Source organism: Lonchura striata, chromosome 2, assembly GCF_050655825.1.
Source record: "Lonchura striata isolate lonStrDom1 chromosome 2, ASM5065582v1, whole genome shotgun sequence".
NCBI lineage: Eukaryota > Metazoa > Chordata > Aves > Passeriformes > Estrildidae > Lonchura > Lonchura striata.
The window spans coordinates 111,191,254-111,207,256 of NC_140704.1; the positions used below are offsets into that span (position 1 = coordinate 111,191,254).

General features: G+C 40.9%; 1 protein-coding gene across 23 annotated transcripts in view; it reads right to left on the reverse strand.

The window, feature by feature from the left end:
* Positions 1-16,003, reverse strand: part of ZNF521 (zinc finger protein 521) — a 229,754-nt gene that overhangs the window by 126,820 nt on the left and 86,931 nt on the right. For 21 of the 23 annotated variants that reach the window (XR_014952880.1, XM_085572027.1, XM_085572019.1 and 18 more), the window contains one exon: positions 6,668-10,020. Coding sequence is in view for 21 of the 23 variants with exons in the window: in XM_085572027.1 (XP_085428153.1) it covers positions 6,668-10,020 (3,353 nt within the window). In the remaining 2 variants the exon portion in view is untranslated. Of the gene's footprint in view, positions 1-522; positions 2,771-6,667; positions 10,021-16,003 lie in introns of those variants that run through there. The other 2 variants (XR_014952879.1, XM_085572024.1) reach the window with 2 other exon arrangements.

Here is a 16,003-nt window from a genome sequence, read left to right on the forward strand (position 1 = left end):
CACAGCCTGTCTGGGTAACCTCTGCCAGGGCTTGGTTGCCCTGGAATTTTTTCCTGATGTTCAGAGGGAACCTCCTGTGTGTCCATTTGTCTCCTCCACTTCTTGTCCTAGAATGTCACATGTTGGATGTTAGCAAGAGACACATCTCTGTTGTCATACCCAGCAAAATATGCTGTATAAAATAGTGCAGGTCATATTTATAATTTGTAACACAATGTAGGAAACAGTATAAATGAAAGATAGCTTTGGCAGGAAAAAAAGGTACCTCGCAGTTTTGAGCCACCAGGCGTAAGATCAACCATCTGCTATCACAGAGCTCAGGCAGGTCAAAGAACAGTATCCTTTAGCAAGATACTACATATCAGGTGGTTTTCTTATGTTCATTTTGTATAACTCTATGAAACAAGCAGTACTGGGGCTACATACCCATTTTAAATTAATGTTTAGCCCATTTTTTTTCCCTCATGTCGAAGTAACAAATCTGGGTGTTATGTTTGTTGTACGAGAAAAGTAATACACACATCATATATAACAACTTTATTGAGTAGTGACGAAAAACAGTCGTCATGTACAGTCACTTAAGAAGCTGGTTTGTGAGTCTTGCAAAGAACAGATCATAGTTTCCTCCTATAACTTCATGCCTTGTGTTCACTTGACTTTCGCATATAAAACAGGTATAAACTTCAGCTACAGCCATCTTCCTGGTTTGGATCTCTTAAAGGCCTCTCTCCTATTTGGATTCTGTTAGCTGCTGGGTCACCTCTCTTCACAAATATTGTAACAATTTCAAAAGCTTTGAGATTACTATCAAACTATGAATTTTTTCCCTAAAGTTGGCCAAGAGTAGACCAAAAATAAGAGGCAGAAGTGAGAGAATCCTCTAGAGGTATGCAAACCAGCAGACAAATAGAGATATGTCATGATTTTCTGTGTATTGTTACTAAAGATGATCAGGCTAGAAAATTCTGTGAAATTTCTTTTTGTTTCTACCCAGTTCTGAGATCAGAATACAAACACTAATCACTATGGTGATTTTCCTCTGGGGCTGTGCAGAAATTGTGGTGTTCTACACCAGCCAGTTGGCCAGCAGGTCCAAGTACAGGGAAAACCCCAAGAGGATAGTGGGCTGCACAGCTGAGCTGTAGGAGTATACATCTCATGGATGTTTTGTCTCATAAAGTTTTGCTGAATCTACATTTGCCCTCTCTAGAGATCCTTAAGGACTTCATCCACATTCCTGTGTCCCTCTCTGGTTCTTCTGTGTTTCTTCAAGCACACATTTCACCCCCTCCCCCCATCCCCTCCCCTGGTTCATTTTACGGAAATCTTGGTTTAGCACTCTTGAAAATTTTGGAGAACATGTTATCCTTTCATCCTCTCCTGCAAAGTTTTCCATAGGTGTGAAGAAGATGCATCTCCAAACTCCCCATCTGATGTCTCTGACAAATAACAAGACAAACAGCATTAGATTTTAATGATCAGTGGACAGGAAACTGAGAAAACTCAGTGCAATTTTCCCCTTTGCTTCTGTTCAGCAGCTCCCAGCCAACATATAGCCTTCCTTTCACAGACTGAACTCATGATGTGTGTGAGGTGGGAAGTTTGAAGCTTAACTTTGGTAGGATTTATAGCAACAGGATAACAATAATACTATTGTAAAATTCAAAGAGGATCCTGATAGCTCACCATCAAAAGTGTTAAGACAAAGAGAAGAGAAATGCTTAAGCTGGACCTTATCAGACAATTCATGGTAGTGGCACTACCAGAATTCAAAGCATAGTGCAAAGTGGAGGTGGCTTACTGTGGCAAAAAAATCCCAGGCTGGCCCTTCCTAAGAATAGATATGGTCACACTTTAAATAATACTTTCCTGAAAGCAGTGTTAAAATGACCCAGAAGACAAAACTGGTATTTTGAAATAATTTTGAAACTCCGGAAGCAGAAAATATGTTTGTTGCAGATTAGTTCCACAAACTATTTCAAAGCCAAATCTTTGTGCCAGCAACAAACCTTCTTTACCTTTTTCTGTTCCTGGATCCAAATACAGCATGAAAATCACTTGTTCTGGGCCTGGATTCACTGACAGGAAACCCAAGGCACTACTTATGTTTACATTACAAGTTTATGTGCTTATTCATAAAAATCCTGTAGTCAGAATGATCAGCTTGGATTGCTGATGAGGAGGATTATTTTAATTTCTTTATGTATTTCAATTAAATGCGTGAGTATAGATTTCAGTGCATTTTTTCAGTTAAAAGTACTGTGATTTATATTGCTAAAATGCTATTGCTTGCCCTGCCAAAAGCATGCATCTGGGAACATTTCTGGGTTGCTTACAGTCTTTTCCCTCTTCTTTCTGCCTCTGACTGCCAGTGCATGCTGTTGAAATAAACCAGCTACTTCAAAAGGCAGGTCCTGTTTTCTGTCTTTTTGGGTCTGGCAGTGTTTTGAGAAGTAGAGGAAAGAACAGTAAGAGAATAAAGGTAGATTCAGAGCCCATGAATAAATAAAGAGGAAAAAAAAAAGTAATGATAAAAGAGTACACCTACCTGAGTTCCGTTCGTTCTCCCAGGGTGATACCATTTCTGGATTCATCTGAGGTTGGAGAAGTTGAGTTTCAAGGATCCAACAGCTCTCTACAGTATCTGAATTTTGTGACCCCCCATCTCTGCAAGCTCATTGTCAGACTGCACTTTTGTGGCTCCTTGGAGAACAATGCTGTGATGTGCCCGGTGTCCCCTGCTGTGACATGCCCATCCTGGCATACAGCTCTGCACAACCACAACAGGACAGAAGAGCAGCCCCAGATTCACTTATTGTGCTCTCCAGCTTCTGTGACAGTTGCGAGCTCTCGACTTTGTTCAGCATTTTTAATACTCTCTGAAACAGTAAGTTTCTGCAAATCTTTTGCCACACCTAAATAAGCATCTTCACTCCTGAAGTAATTTGGCCGTGTACTCATGCTGCTCCTTCTCTCCTCAAGACCAGAAAACCTAGAGCATTCTTGTATTATTAATGAAGGACTGTCTGCATTGCCACAGGTAATACAGTATTCACACGAGCTTCATATTCATGGTACAAAGTGATACAGAAGCAATTATACTTCTACTCTGAAAGTTACCAACAGGACCCCAAACTGAGTGCAGTTGCACATACGGATGCTCTACCATAATTCAGATATTAAGCTGTTGGTGTAAGCTGGAGTCCATTCCCTCCTCCCCTGCCAGCTAAGAAACAGACAATGTAATTTATTGCACTGTTCTGCTGGTGTAATTCAGCAAGTACAGAGTCTTGAAGCTTAAGAAGTGAGAGCACACTTTCTGCTGAGTCAAGAGTTCTCTCATTAGGTGCCTGACAGCATATTAAGGAGGAACAAGAGAATCAAGGCCATACAGATTTTCTTGAATAGATTTTCATCTTTCAAGTGCTTTACAAAATGTGCATTGTAAGTAAACATGGAAACATTCTTTTCACGAAATATCTATCTTATATTTTGAATAACGAAAACGAAGCAGAGATGTTCAAGCAGTTTTGGCCAAGTCAGCAAAGCAAGTGAGTGACAGAAAAAGGTCTAGTTCCCAATTCACCAGCATACCAGACCTTGTTCTCTGCTTTTAGACAGTAACTATCACTAAGGTTATCACCCTAGCCTAAAAGTGTGCTTGCAGTCCGATTAAAGATCTTTACAAGAAATCTAAAACCAGCTGAATACAGCACCTCATTAAAGCTCAAAGTTTAACTTGAAGATCTACACATTTTAGAGCTCTTTCAAAAGCTGCTGTTCATCTGCCTGTTTAAGTCTGTGTGATAACTTAGGGGTACTAGATTCAGAAGTGTGATGGACTTAATGAGTTCTGACCTGCTCCTTGACTCGTTGCAACCAATGATGAGCACTAGTCATAATTTTCCATCCCAGTCAGAAGGTAACTTTCAGCGGAGATTATTCAGGTCAACATTTTTCACACAGTAAGTGGGGTAAGCTCAGCAGGTGACAGCTCAGCTGAAGACATTAAACTGTGGTAAGGTAATTGCACCCTATCATATCACTGGGAACAGACTAAAAAGGGAAATTTTCTAGTTCAACCATGAGAATACTCAGCAAAGAAGCTAGAAGTGACACTTCCAGTGTGATCTTTTATCCTAAAAAGGTATTTTCAAATATTCTTATCATTGAAATCTCTTACTGAGTAAAAAGAGGTATTCAGCAGTATTAATAATCTGACAACTCATCTCATATATGCAAGATATTATTTTTCTTGCCTTATGAGTGAAATACTCTTTATATATAAGTTAATATATATAAATACTCTTTATATATAGGTTGAAATCTCAAATCACATGACTCTCAATAACGCAAATGAAACTTTCCCTCCTTTATATTATTAATACTGCTCTTCAGTTCAAGAAACATCCTTCCAGTAGATTATGACAGCCAGTGACTAATAATAAATTTTAAAAATCACTTTTTCTTTTTATTGTTTGTGCTTCAATTTTGTTTCTCACTGCTACACAGCTTGCATCACTAGAATTTGAACCAGTAATGTCTGCTAGGAAAATGAATTATCTTTCAGGATTTTATAAATGTGCATTTATGTTTTCCAGAACTACTAATGCTCTATCAGGAATTTGATAGCCTTGGTTCCTATGAGAAAAGAATCTGAAAGTCTACATTACTATGTGGACACCAGAACTATAGACACTGAAAATTCAGTTTACATCCTCAGAATGGAGGTGGGGGGTAAATGGTGATTTGAAGGAGACAAATGCTATTCAAAAATGTGTAGTTTAAAAACTTTTTTCATCTTAGATACACTTTTATATAAAAATCAAAAGGATTAAGAAGAGGAACATGATGCCAATTAGCAGTATAACTAAGAACTCTGATTATATCTGATCCAAGTACAGGAAGATTCACTAACGACACTGAAGGTAACTGATCTTACATCATCACAATGGACTCTCAAATCTCTTTTTGTCTAGTTTACAAGCAAGAGAAAGACAAATTGGTAACAGCATGGTAACTGACTTAACAAATGATTCTGATTGTGCTTGAGGTAGCAGGAATTGGCTTCCAACATGATTGGGAAGAGGGATTTCATGTAGTCACTTGATGCAAGATGGCAGAAACAGAAACCAGGATGACTCTGAACCTTTCAAAAACAGGTAATCCTGGGTAATCTCACTCAGCAGCAGTGAGGTCATCAGTGGCCTAAAACACAGCTAATGAGAGCCACTCCTCTTCCCTCTTCTTTAAAAAGATGGTTTTCCTTAGACCTCAGGTTCTTAGTCTAACAGCCTTCCATAAATTCCACACCACACCCCATCCTCAGGTGTCCCCTACCACCACCCAGTGAGCAAACCGGAGATAAAGTTATGAAAACACGGGGCCTTTCCCTGGGAGGTGCAGCCTGCCTGGTACTTCATCCTGAACTCTCAGCTCCAGTTCTCTCTTCATGACACTCCAGGCTCTGTGCTACCTCAGTGTTCTTCTCACAGCCTATCTTCATCTACATTCTCAGAAGCTCCATAAATACTTACACTGTTGATCCACATATGCTGGTGTATCCTCACTATTCCCTCTCTGCCTCCCTCCTGCCCTCCAGTTTGCACAACACTGTTGGACAACATGCTGAGAGATGTTTTTCCCAACAGATGGGCTCACAAACAGGGAGTGAGGAAGGTGATGGAAGAGCAGCAGCTCCCTAGCCACAGGGTATCCATACACATTCATAGCAATGGGCTGCACCATGCTTGTATCATTACAGACTAAAAGCTTTCTTGAAACAAAAGCTGTTATTTCTTAAAATTTTCTTGTGCTGTGTTTTTAGCCTTCCTGAATTATAAGATGCAAGATACCATGCTTAAAATATTACCTCTAAGTCAATATAATAGTAACATTTCTGAAGATAAAACTGATTCCCTTCCCTCAGTACACAACCCCCTTACCTCCCCACATACAGGTTTCATTACTTGGTCACTGGTGACTGAGGAAGCTGATTACATCTTTCAAGAGTTTGATATGTACTTTTTAAGTTATGCTGCATGATGGAATTTCAATCATCAGGTACTAGGTGTTTCAGTGACATCAAAATGTTCTTCATCAGAAATGGAAAGAAAAAAGACAAGCAGTTGCATCTAAAGGACTGATTTCCCAATTTACCTTAGGCTAGCTTGCTCTTCTACTTAATCAAAATATGCTCGAAGAGGGGAATATGAAAGTCTACAACACAATTAACAAAAATACCCTCAATTTGTTAGTCACAAATATTTTCTAAAATATCAACCCCTTATGCCAGCATTTTGGCTCACTATGTCTACTTCTCTGTCATTAATGCTCTGTGCCGTAAGCACAACTCCTAGCTGGGGATTCCAATGCGTATGGGAGCTGGGATAAGATTCCAGATCTCAGTTGTGCTGGCATGAAGATAGGTATCCTCAGTGATACACAAGACAATATCCTAGGGAGACTGGAATAAGTCCTATTCTGCAAAATTCAATCCAAGATGAAAGGCATATCAGGAAGAAGGTAATTACTAACTAATGGCTGTGGATGGAAATGTAACATGGATCAGCCTAAGCATTTCATGACAAGTGACAAGACAGCTTGAAAAAAGGGAGATTTTTTCCAAAAGGATGGAAGGTGTCAAGAGCAAAGAAAAAAGGGTTACCTCTTCAGTTTGTGAGGGGCTGATTCTAGGCATTGGAGATACTTGTGGTGTTTTCAGCTGTGTACTGTTGCTGTCTGGAACAAGCTCTCTGTGGATTGACTGAATATGATTTTGGAGTTCAGTTTCTGATTCAAATTTTACATTGCAACTAGAACAGCGAGTCTTCAGTCCCCCTGCCTTGCTTTTGTTCTCAATGGAACTCAAGTTCTCATTTTGGCCCATTCCTTGTCTGTTACTGCTTGAAGGGATGTTGACACTTGGACTACCACTTTTACTGAGATTAACACAGCTAGCACACAGACCATATGGCAGACCGTTGATGTCAAGTTTCACTAAATCCTGTTTCGAACGGAATTCTTTCAGGCAAGACGCACACTTGTACAGTTTCTGGAGATGCTGTGCACGTCCTGTGGACTGCACAGCAGAACCATTTCCAGTTTTCTGCATATGGAATGTGCCATGGATTTTCAGTTCCAGCGTGGAGGTCACTGTCTGCATGCACACCACACAGCGGAACCCTGTCAAGGAGTTCCTCAGGTCAGGGTGCATTTGGCAATGCTCTAAAAATTCCTCCTCACTTTGGAGTGGCATCTTGCAAATCCTGCAGTTTCCAGTGTCCAGGCTCTTACTATGTGTGACCTTATGTTCAGTAAGAGTCAGAAGAGATGGAAACCGCTCACCACAGATTGGGCACATATAGTGTTTCACTGGTCCCAAGTGTGTCTGCATGTGCTCTCGAAGCCCATTTTCAGAGAAGAATGTTCGAGAACACACATTACACTTGTAATTCCCTTTAATGAGTTCAGCCTTTTTCTTCACTATGGCACTTTCTCCAGGTCGAATGTTGTGGTCTCGCAGCTGGTGATTCTGCAAGAGAGTCTCCATGGTGTAAGCTGCTCCACAAATGTCACAGCCATACATAGGCTCAGATGTGTCCACATCTTCTTCACTGCCATCGTGGCTGTTATGGGACTCCTGGCTATTTGTCAACAAGGTCTGGAGTTCCACTTCCTCTTTCTGAACTTGCTCAGATGCCCCATTCGTTCCACAGTTTGGGGTTTTCGTTTCAAAAACACAATGTTTTTCCCTCAAGTGCTTTTCCAGCAAGATGATAGCATGGAAAGCTTTGCTGCAGAACTTGCAGTTGTACTTCTTGCTGTGCGTAGTGATGTGACATTGCAGCTCCACCTCTGTACCAAAGGATTCACCACAGAAGATGCACTTGTGTACTTTGCCTTGGTTCTCCAGGTGGTTGTGTTTTACATGAAGCTGCAGGTCGGTCTCGTTGCGGAAATCCCAGTTGCAAGATGTACATCTGTATACCTTCTTCTCATTGCTGTGCTTCACAGCCAAGTGCAGCTGAATGGAGACTTTGGAGTCAAAAACCTCTTGGCACAAGGTGCAGCGGAAGAACACAAATGTATGCATGTCCAGTAGGTGTTTCTGCAAGTCATCCACAGAAGTAAACTGCTTGTCACAGCTTTCACAGATGTAGTAGGTTGAGGTGATCATGAAATGAATGGTAACGTGCTTCAGCAGTGACTCCTGATTTGGAAATTCCTTGTTGCACTGAGGGCAGGTCAGTTTTGGCAGGACAGTGTCAAGATGTGTTTTCAAATGAGTCTGAAAACCATCCAAGGAAGTATACTTAGCACCACACTGATTACAAATATATTCCCCAGCAGGACGAGCAGGAGCACCTCCAACTGCCTGCATCATCTTTAAAGAGGTCTGCTCAATGGTTACAGGAGATAATGGACTCATGGCTCTGGACTTTTTCCCATTGTGGATATAATTCAGCGCCAAAGGAATGTTCTTATGGTTCTCCTTGATATGCTTGTTCAGTTTAAGAACACTATTAAATATTGGAGAATTGGTACAGTAAGAACAAGAATACACTTCCACCACTGGATCTTTTGGGGTTCCAAGCACAGGAGAACCAAAACGGGAACTGCTAAGATCACAATGGACTTGTCTAATATGCTCTTCCAGGGAAGAATCTGTAAGAAATCCCATGTAGCAATGGGGACAAAAGAAAGCATTACTGTCCTTAGCAGCAGGATTGGCAAATCCATGAGAACATCGGATGTGTTCCTGAAGGGTGTTGAGGTCATTGAACACTTCAGAGCAGAAGTTGCACTGGTAGACCATGGCAGGCATGGTAGAAACAATCAGTGCTGGGTCTGGAACTTCATGGACTTGCTTAAGATGTTCATTCAGATTGTACAGAGATGGCAATACCTCCAAACAATACTGACAGATATGGGCTTGTTCAGGTTTATCTAAATGCATAGTTTTCAGGTGTATCTGCAAAACTGCAAGGCTGGAAAACAACTGTTTGTTGCAGTAAATGCAGCTATAAGTAACTTTTGCCTGCTTACTTGAAGGACCAGTGATATCTGGCACTTGCTGAGCTGCTCGCTTCCTTCCACGACCTTTTGGTATAGGAGGAGCTGTTTCCACCATTGTTGAGCTATCCACTGAAAGATTTGAATCTGGGGTAGTGCTAGAGACTGATGTGTACCCCACAGTTACCAAAGATGGGCTGTTGCTGTGGTTGCATGACTCTGGCTGCTGGTGACTGTCCATGTGGCTGTACAGCTCCTCCACAGTGTGAAAGTTCTCAGAGCAAATGCTGCATGAATTCTTCTTCTCACCATTATGAGCCTGCTCCATGTGATTTACTAGGGATGTTTCCTCTACAAAGAGTTCATGACAGTAAACACACTGAAGAGCAGATCGGTCTTCATTAGGCGAACACTCAGGGTGACATTCTGCAATGTGCTTCTGAAGATCTTCAGGAAAATCAAAGCCTTCTTCACACTGACTGCATTTCTGAGTGTCTTTCATTTTCCAGTCCTCCATCCGGGAAGCGGACTGGGAGCCATCTTTGTTCCTCTCGTGAACCTGCATGTGTCCATGCAGTGAACTAGATGACAGGAACCCACGTCTACAAATGGCACACTTATATGGCTTGTTGGACGTATGAGTCTTTAAGTGAATTTTAAGATGATCACTCCTTGAGAACGCCGCATCACACTCACTGCAGTGATACTTCTTGTCTCCCGTATGAAGCTTTATGTGGCGGTCCCTGCTCCGTTTGTGTTTGAAGAGACGGCTGCAATATGTGCATTTGAAAGGGAGCTTGTCACTGTGACTTTGCTCGTGGTGCTTTAAGTAGCTGAGGCGGCTGAACGACTTGTCACAGAACTGGCATGGATAGGGCAAACCTGGGCCTCCTTCCTCTTCTCCAAAATCACAGCCTTCTCCATGGCTCGGGGAAGTCTGATCCTTGCTAGAAGGAGATGATGCTGGCCATGAGCAGGAGGGGTCATCCTCAACATCCACTCCGTCTGAAATGAGAAAGAAACATGCCCACAAGCTTAGTCTCAAGAGTAAAAAGGAGCTAGAAAATGCATATGAATAACACAGGACTGCTACTCCTAAATAGCTAAAACATTAAACTCAGACTAGAACATTTCTTACAGTGATATCAACAGTTTCAAGACCACATTTATTTTTATCATACTGTAAAACATTAGAAGTTATTAAATAGTTCTGTGCCTATATTAACTTTTTATTGCTTTTTTATCATTCTTCCTCCGTTGCAGGATATGTATTATACATTGACAATTTTATTAAAATGCAGATTTTAATATATTTAATGTTTCTTTTGTATCCACTGTAAAATTATTTGCATATTATGTGAGCATCTGAAGAGTCAAAGGAAAAGAAAATATTAAAGGCATGCTTTAAAATGAACACAGTCAACTCACATGCCCAATATTTACTGAAAAGATTTGCCCTGTTTGCCGCAGGTTTGTGGTATTTTTTCCTTTGAAAATGATTCTGAACACAGGAATCTTTAAAGGCTGTTTCTGAGACAGACTTGGGTGTTATTCTAAACAATAATAGGAAAAATTACAAGGGAGGAACAGGACAACAATATAAACAGTGATGTTTTCTCTAATAAAGTGCAACCAGATTTCTCCAATAATGATACAATTCAGTTACTGAAAGCTGGCAGCTGGATCATTAAATGTTCAAAACAATCTAACAAACCAACAACCAGGATCAAGGAAAATGGGAAAGTGTCACAAGGGTCAGCCATGAACAGCATTTTTTTTTTTAAGTTCAAGAGGTTGCCCACCATTTCTTCCTTTTTTGCAAAGGCCTCAGCCAGCTGAACTTCCTCAGTACAGCAGAACCTGTACTGTGAGATGATCACAGACAAAGCAACTTGTAAAAAACTGGAAACAGGAAAAATGATAAACATTTATGGTAAAAGCTGAAAGATTTATGAGTTACCAGGAAAAGACAAAGCAGAAATGCTGGCCAGATAATAAACAGACTAGTTATCTATGGCATTACCTCATCTCTAAACAGGGCAAGTTGTAAATATTTTTTTCAAGAAATGTGCTGTACAGTTTTTGAACCTTTTGTTTTAAATGTAGATAACTATACTTCAATGATCATATTGATATTAGCCTAAAACTTCTTTTAAAATATTAAAAGAATGTTTGAAAGATCACTCTACCTCAAATAATTCTTCTATTCCTTTCCAGGGGCAATGCTTGAGGGTTTTTTTCATTTTAAAAGTAAAACTGACTACAATAACACTATAGAAAAAAGATACAATAAACCCCATGAAAAATATCTTTCTAAAGGTATTTTTGCAAAGAAGACAGTTTCCTAACATCCTCAGCCTTCTCTCAAGCAATTTACTACACTACAAAAGTTAGAGCTGGCCTATATTATATAAACAAATTCCAAGCCTGCTTACTATAAGGTAAAGAGATTTCACTAGATTATCAACCTCTTGCTTATCCACAGGAAACAGATGAGGATTCATTCCTTTCCTGCATCTAGAAACTGATGACAACGCCATCTCACTATCAATGCCAGATGGCAGCCATCTAACTCTGAGAAAACAACCAAACACCATTGCTGGATGCCTGCCCATTGACACAATGCTTTTCAGGATAACTTGGAAACTGCATGGGTTTTTATCCTCTTGTTTGCATCTTGGAGAAGAGGGTTTCACAAATTAAACACACCTTTTGCACACATATACACACACACACTATACATCTGTAATTACATACATACAAATCTGCACTGTATTTAAATAACAAAATCAACCCCTGGCCTGAGTGCCATGTTTCTGAACCAAAACCAATGCTGTTTATCAAAAAAAAAGGAAACATAAAAATCCTCCCTCCCAGCAAAAGTAGTATCATCTTCTAAAATGCTTCCCAATGTGCAAAGTTCCTCATTGTCATACATACTAAATAAAACCAGTCAGGTGAGTTTTTAAGATATGACTGCATTAATGACTGCAATATTCACAGGAGACTTTTAATGTAAATCTGTGTATTGCCCTTTCAAATTGCTGGATTTGACTCTAAAACTGGAAATTATCAAAACAGTGGAACAAGCATTTACAGAAAAATATGTTAACATTTTCTCCACTTCTAAATTTTATATTAAATGCATCTTTCCAGCTAGGTCTTTTAAATGGGAAAACCTTTTGTTCTTTAAAAATCCAATATATTTCTGACATACACCCACTGATGGCATATAAACAGGAATTTATGTCAAGCAACCAAGTGAAGAAAAATAGTCTGTGACTGCCTAGGCAACATATTTCGTAACCAAATTTAGTATTAAAATGTATATCCTATGGAGAAATGATATATTATTGTATAAAAGTTTAGAGGAATATATAGTAAGTGTTATAAATAGTGTACCATCACTGACATAGCAGTAAATCACTTCCTTTTTGTGGCCACTGCCTGCCTGGTTTAACCTATTATACAACTATTCCCCCTGGCTCGTGGATCCCAGCAGGCTGTCATGCTGGCAGCAGGGTCAGGATCAAGTATGGAATATGACCATGGCATAAGCAATGGCAGCCCCTTTCCCCCACCCAATTCTTCTTGTTTGCCTGGGATTCTCCTCAGCTTTTTCACAAGGGTAAGGAAAGCGAAGGGGGAAGAATGTAACTATAGCACAGAGACAGTTCTGGCTTTCCAGCCAGCAAATGGAAATGTGTACCACTTTGCCGCTGCATTTTTTAATCAGAGCCCACACTAATTCTACAGAGCAGTTCTCTTTGTGCAAAAGGGAGAAAAGCAAGACACAAGTCAGATTTGTGTCCTTTTAACTTGAGAAGTGAAAATCTTTCAATCTCTCAGAACTCCGGAAGAACCAGCAAGGCAGGGGGAATTCCACAAGGCAGAGGACAACAGGATTTTCCTGAGTACAAGCCTAACAATGTCACCAACATGCTTTCCTGACTCCCCGCCAGCCCCTGGCATGGCGGGGCAGGGGACAGCCTGTGTGGACGGGGCCATGCCTGGAAGGAGGGACCCTGGGCTGTCCTCACACAAAGGGCTCCAAAGGCCAAGCCCATCAGCTTTCAGTGACCCACAGAAAGGCTTTTGAAACTGTCCTTCTGCCACAAGGAGAATGTTTCACTGCAGTGACTTTTGCTGTGCAGACTCCAACCTGAACCCTGGGAACATTGTGTGCAATGGACTAATGTGCCAGTAGAGCTCAGGGTCTGGGTAGGAATGGATCTGGGGACAGCAACTGGGGTAACTACTGGACTAAGGGTAATTACTGCTACAGCAGAACTGGAGTGATGGCAGTGCCTGTCCTGCTATCTCCCACCCTTCCCCGCAAGCATGCTGCCCTATAAAATTAAGGTGCAACCATTAAGAAAGTCTCCCTCAGAATGGCAGCAAAGTGTGACTTACTGCTCTACACTGAGGCGACTCCACGTGCACAGGCACAAGGTGAGCAGGCCTTGTCCCTCAAAACTGTGATGGAGGAGCTGAACTTAAGGTCTTTGCAGAGAGCCTTGGGATGCAGACTCCACTCCAGCTTTCACAGTAGATCTCACTACAGAGCCAGCTCTGCACGGGCGGTAGAGTTTGACCTGCTGTCGGGGTAAAGGGCTTCAAACCCCTTTTCACCCATCACTCTCATAGAAAATACAGTTTGCTGCTACTCTGCACATAGCTGCCTGTATATAAATCTGCAGACACCTACACACTGAGCTATATGTCAACATTACAAATCTGATCTTTAATGTTATAACAAGCTGTTTTAAAATACTCTGGACCAAACTCAGATGCACACATACAAGTTCCCAGGAGTGGTACACATCTATCTGAGGGCAGAATGGAGCTCCAGGTACTTGACAGACTGTTTATGGAGTTTTAAAATATATTTTCTGTATTGACTTTTTTTTTCCTTCAGCACTCACTAAGTGCTACTTACTGTAAATGCCTTTTTTGTGTTATGGCAAGTATTCTGAGTTTCAGTGTGATGCACTTAACATGTCCATTTAAATTTTTAATTTTTGGAACCAGTCACTTCACACTCGCTGACTCTAAGAAAGCTTTAGCACTCACAACCAAAAAACTTCACTGAAAATCAGCTACAAGGCCTAAAAGTCTATTTAAAGATGCAAATGTGTGTGAATAGTTAGTGCAGATGTTTTTCTACACCAACTGTACTTGCTGAGTTTCACCATTTCCATAAAGCACATTAAAACAAGTGTGTGAACACTCTGAGATGAAAGTACCAAGCACTCCTGAGACTTCCAGTGGAAAGTAGAGCTGCCTGACTTTTCTCCAAGCAGACAGGAATGCCCATGATTCAGCAGCCTGAGTAAATAAAAGAGGTCCTTATTTCCTAATTCTGCTGGCTGGCCACACTGCAGCAGTCTCTGTGCTGCTGCCAAAGGGGATGCAAAACTGGAACTACACCCAGCAGCTGAAGGACTGTCTTTGTTAGCCAGCCAGGCCTTTCTGACCATCTTCTGGCAACAAAACTATCATATCCTGCAAGGAAGACCTCCATCTCAGGCTTGATAATTCTCTAGTCTGTCTAATAGGACGAAACAACAAATTTTGCATGGTCTGTGTTGGAGGAGGACAGCTGGAAACTCAGTTAGTAGCAGAGTAACACCTGTTCAGTAGTATTGATGGGGAAAGTGCTCACTAACAGAAAAGTGAAGCAATACCAGGAGTTATCCCACAAAAGCGGGGGAGGAAGGGGGAAGAACAAGAACACAAAAGCACCTCTGTGGAGTTAGCCGCCAGCCACTCATGTGCCAACCCCAGCAGACGCGAGGTCTTAAAAGAGATCTTATCCCTAGTGCTGCTGACTGAATTAACAGGACTGCTTCAGAAAGATGTTACTTAGTCACCAGGAAGGTCTATGACATACACATGCTTTTGCTGGAGTAGACTTCAGGGCATTTACTTTATCATGGCTTATTTTTCTGTATGATTTAAACATGTTTTTGCTGCCACTAGACAAATGGCCACATTCCTAAAGCAAATGTCAGCTAACCTTTATGTGACATAATACATAGGGGCCCTCTGATAGAGCAGAGTTTACACATATGAACAAATTAATATTTTCAATATCCTGTAAGCAGCAGTTTTCCATTTTCCCCATTTTGCTGTTCAAGTAACGGGCACAGACAAGCTGGAATGCTTTGCCTCAGGTTACAAATGTAATCTGTGTGAAGGAGGAAACAGAACCTGCATCTCCCCAGTCTGAGCCATTACTGCAAGAATAATTCTTTCTCCCCTGAAACTCAGAGCTGGCAAAATGCTTAAACTGCTGTATTTGACCAAAGAGAAAGCCCAGCAGTTGAGATGTACAGACACCCTCCAGCTCTGGGTCCTGATGATATGTTCTCACTCCTTTTCTCCCATTATAATAATGGCAGACTGGTGACACAAGTATCCCCCAGGAACCCATCCAAAGTACTAAATAGCAAGGTTTCTTTAACAGGTAAAATATAATGAGTTACGTAGAATGATAATAGATACTAAAAATGAAAAATCAAGTACACCAGGCAGCAGCACATAAACCTGTGTACTCCATACTGCCACAGGCACATGGATTGTGAATGCACATGTATGCATTTATGCATTGGGTTGTTATGTAGCCATTATTTGTTGTCCTACCTCCAGTCAAAGACCTGTTCATATGCTAGTGCAGAGACTTATATGTGCTTATACACTTGTATTGAAAAGGATGGAAAACTCATACAAATGCACAGTATTGCTAATTTACCAGACAGCATGCCACAAGGTAGAACATGATTTGTAAGAAAGGAAGGACTAAATAGCAGGTGGGTAGGTCAGTTAACTGGATGTATGATAAGGCTCCACAGTTTTAAATCCTTGCATTTTTGTGCAGGTAATTGAGTGAAGTGGTTATTATATATCATATAGTTTAGTTGTAATGGCCATTTCAGGTTTTAGTGCTGGCCACATTTTATATTATTACCACCACTAATTGTCTGCA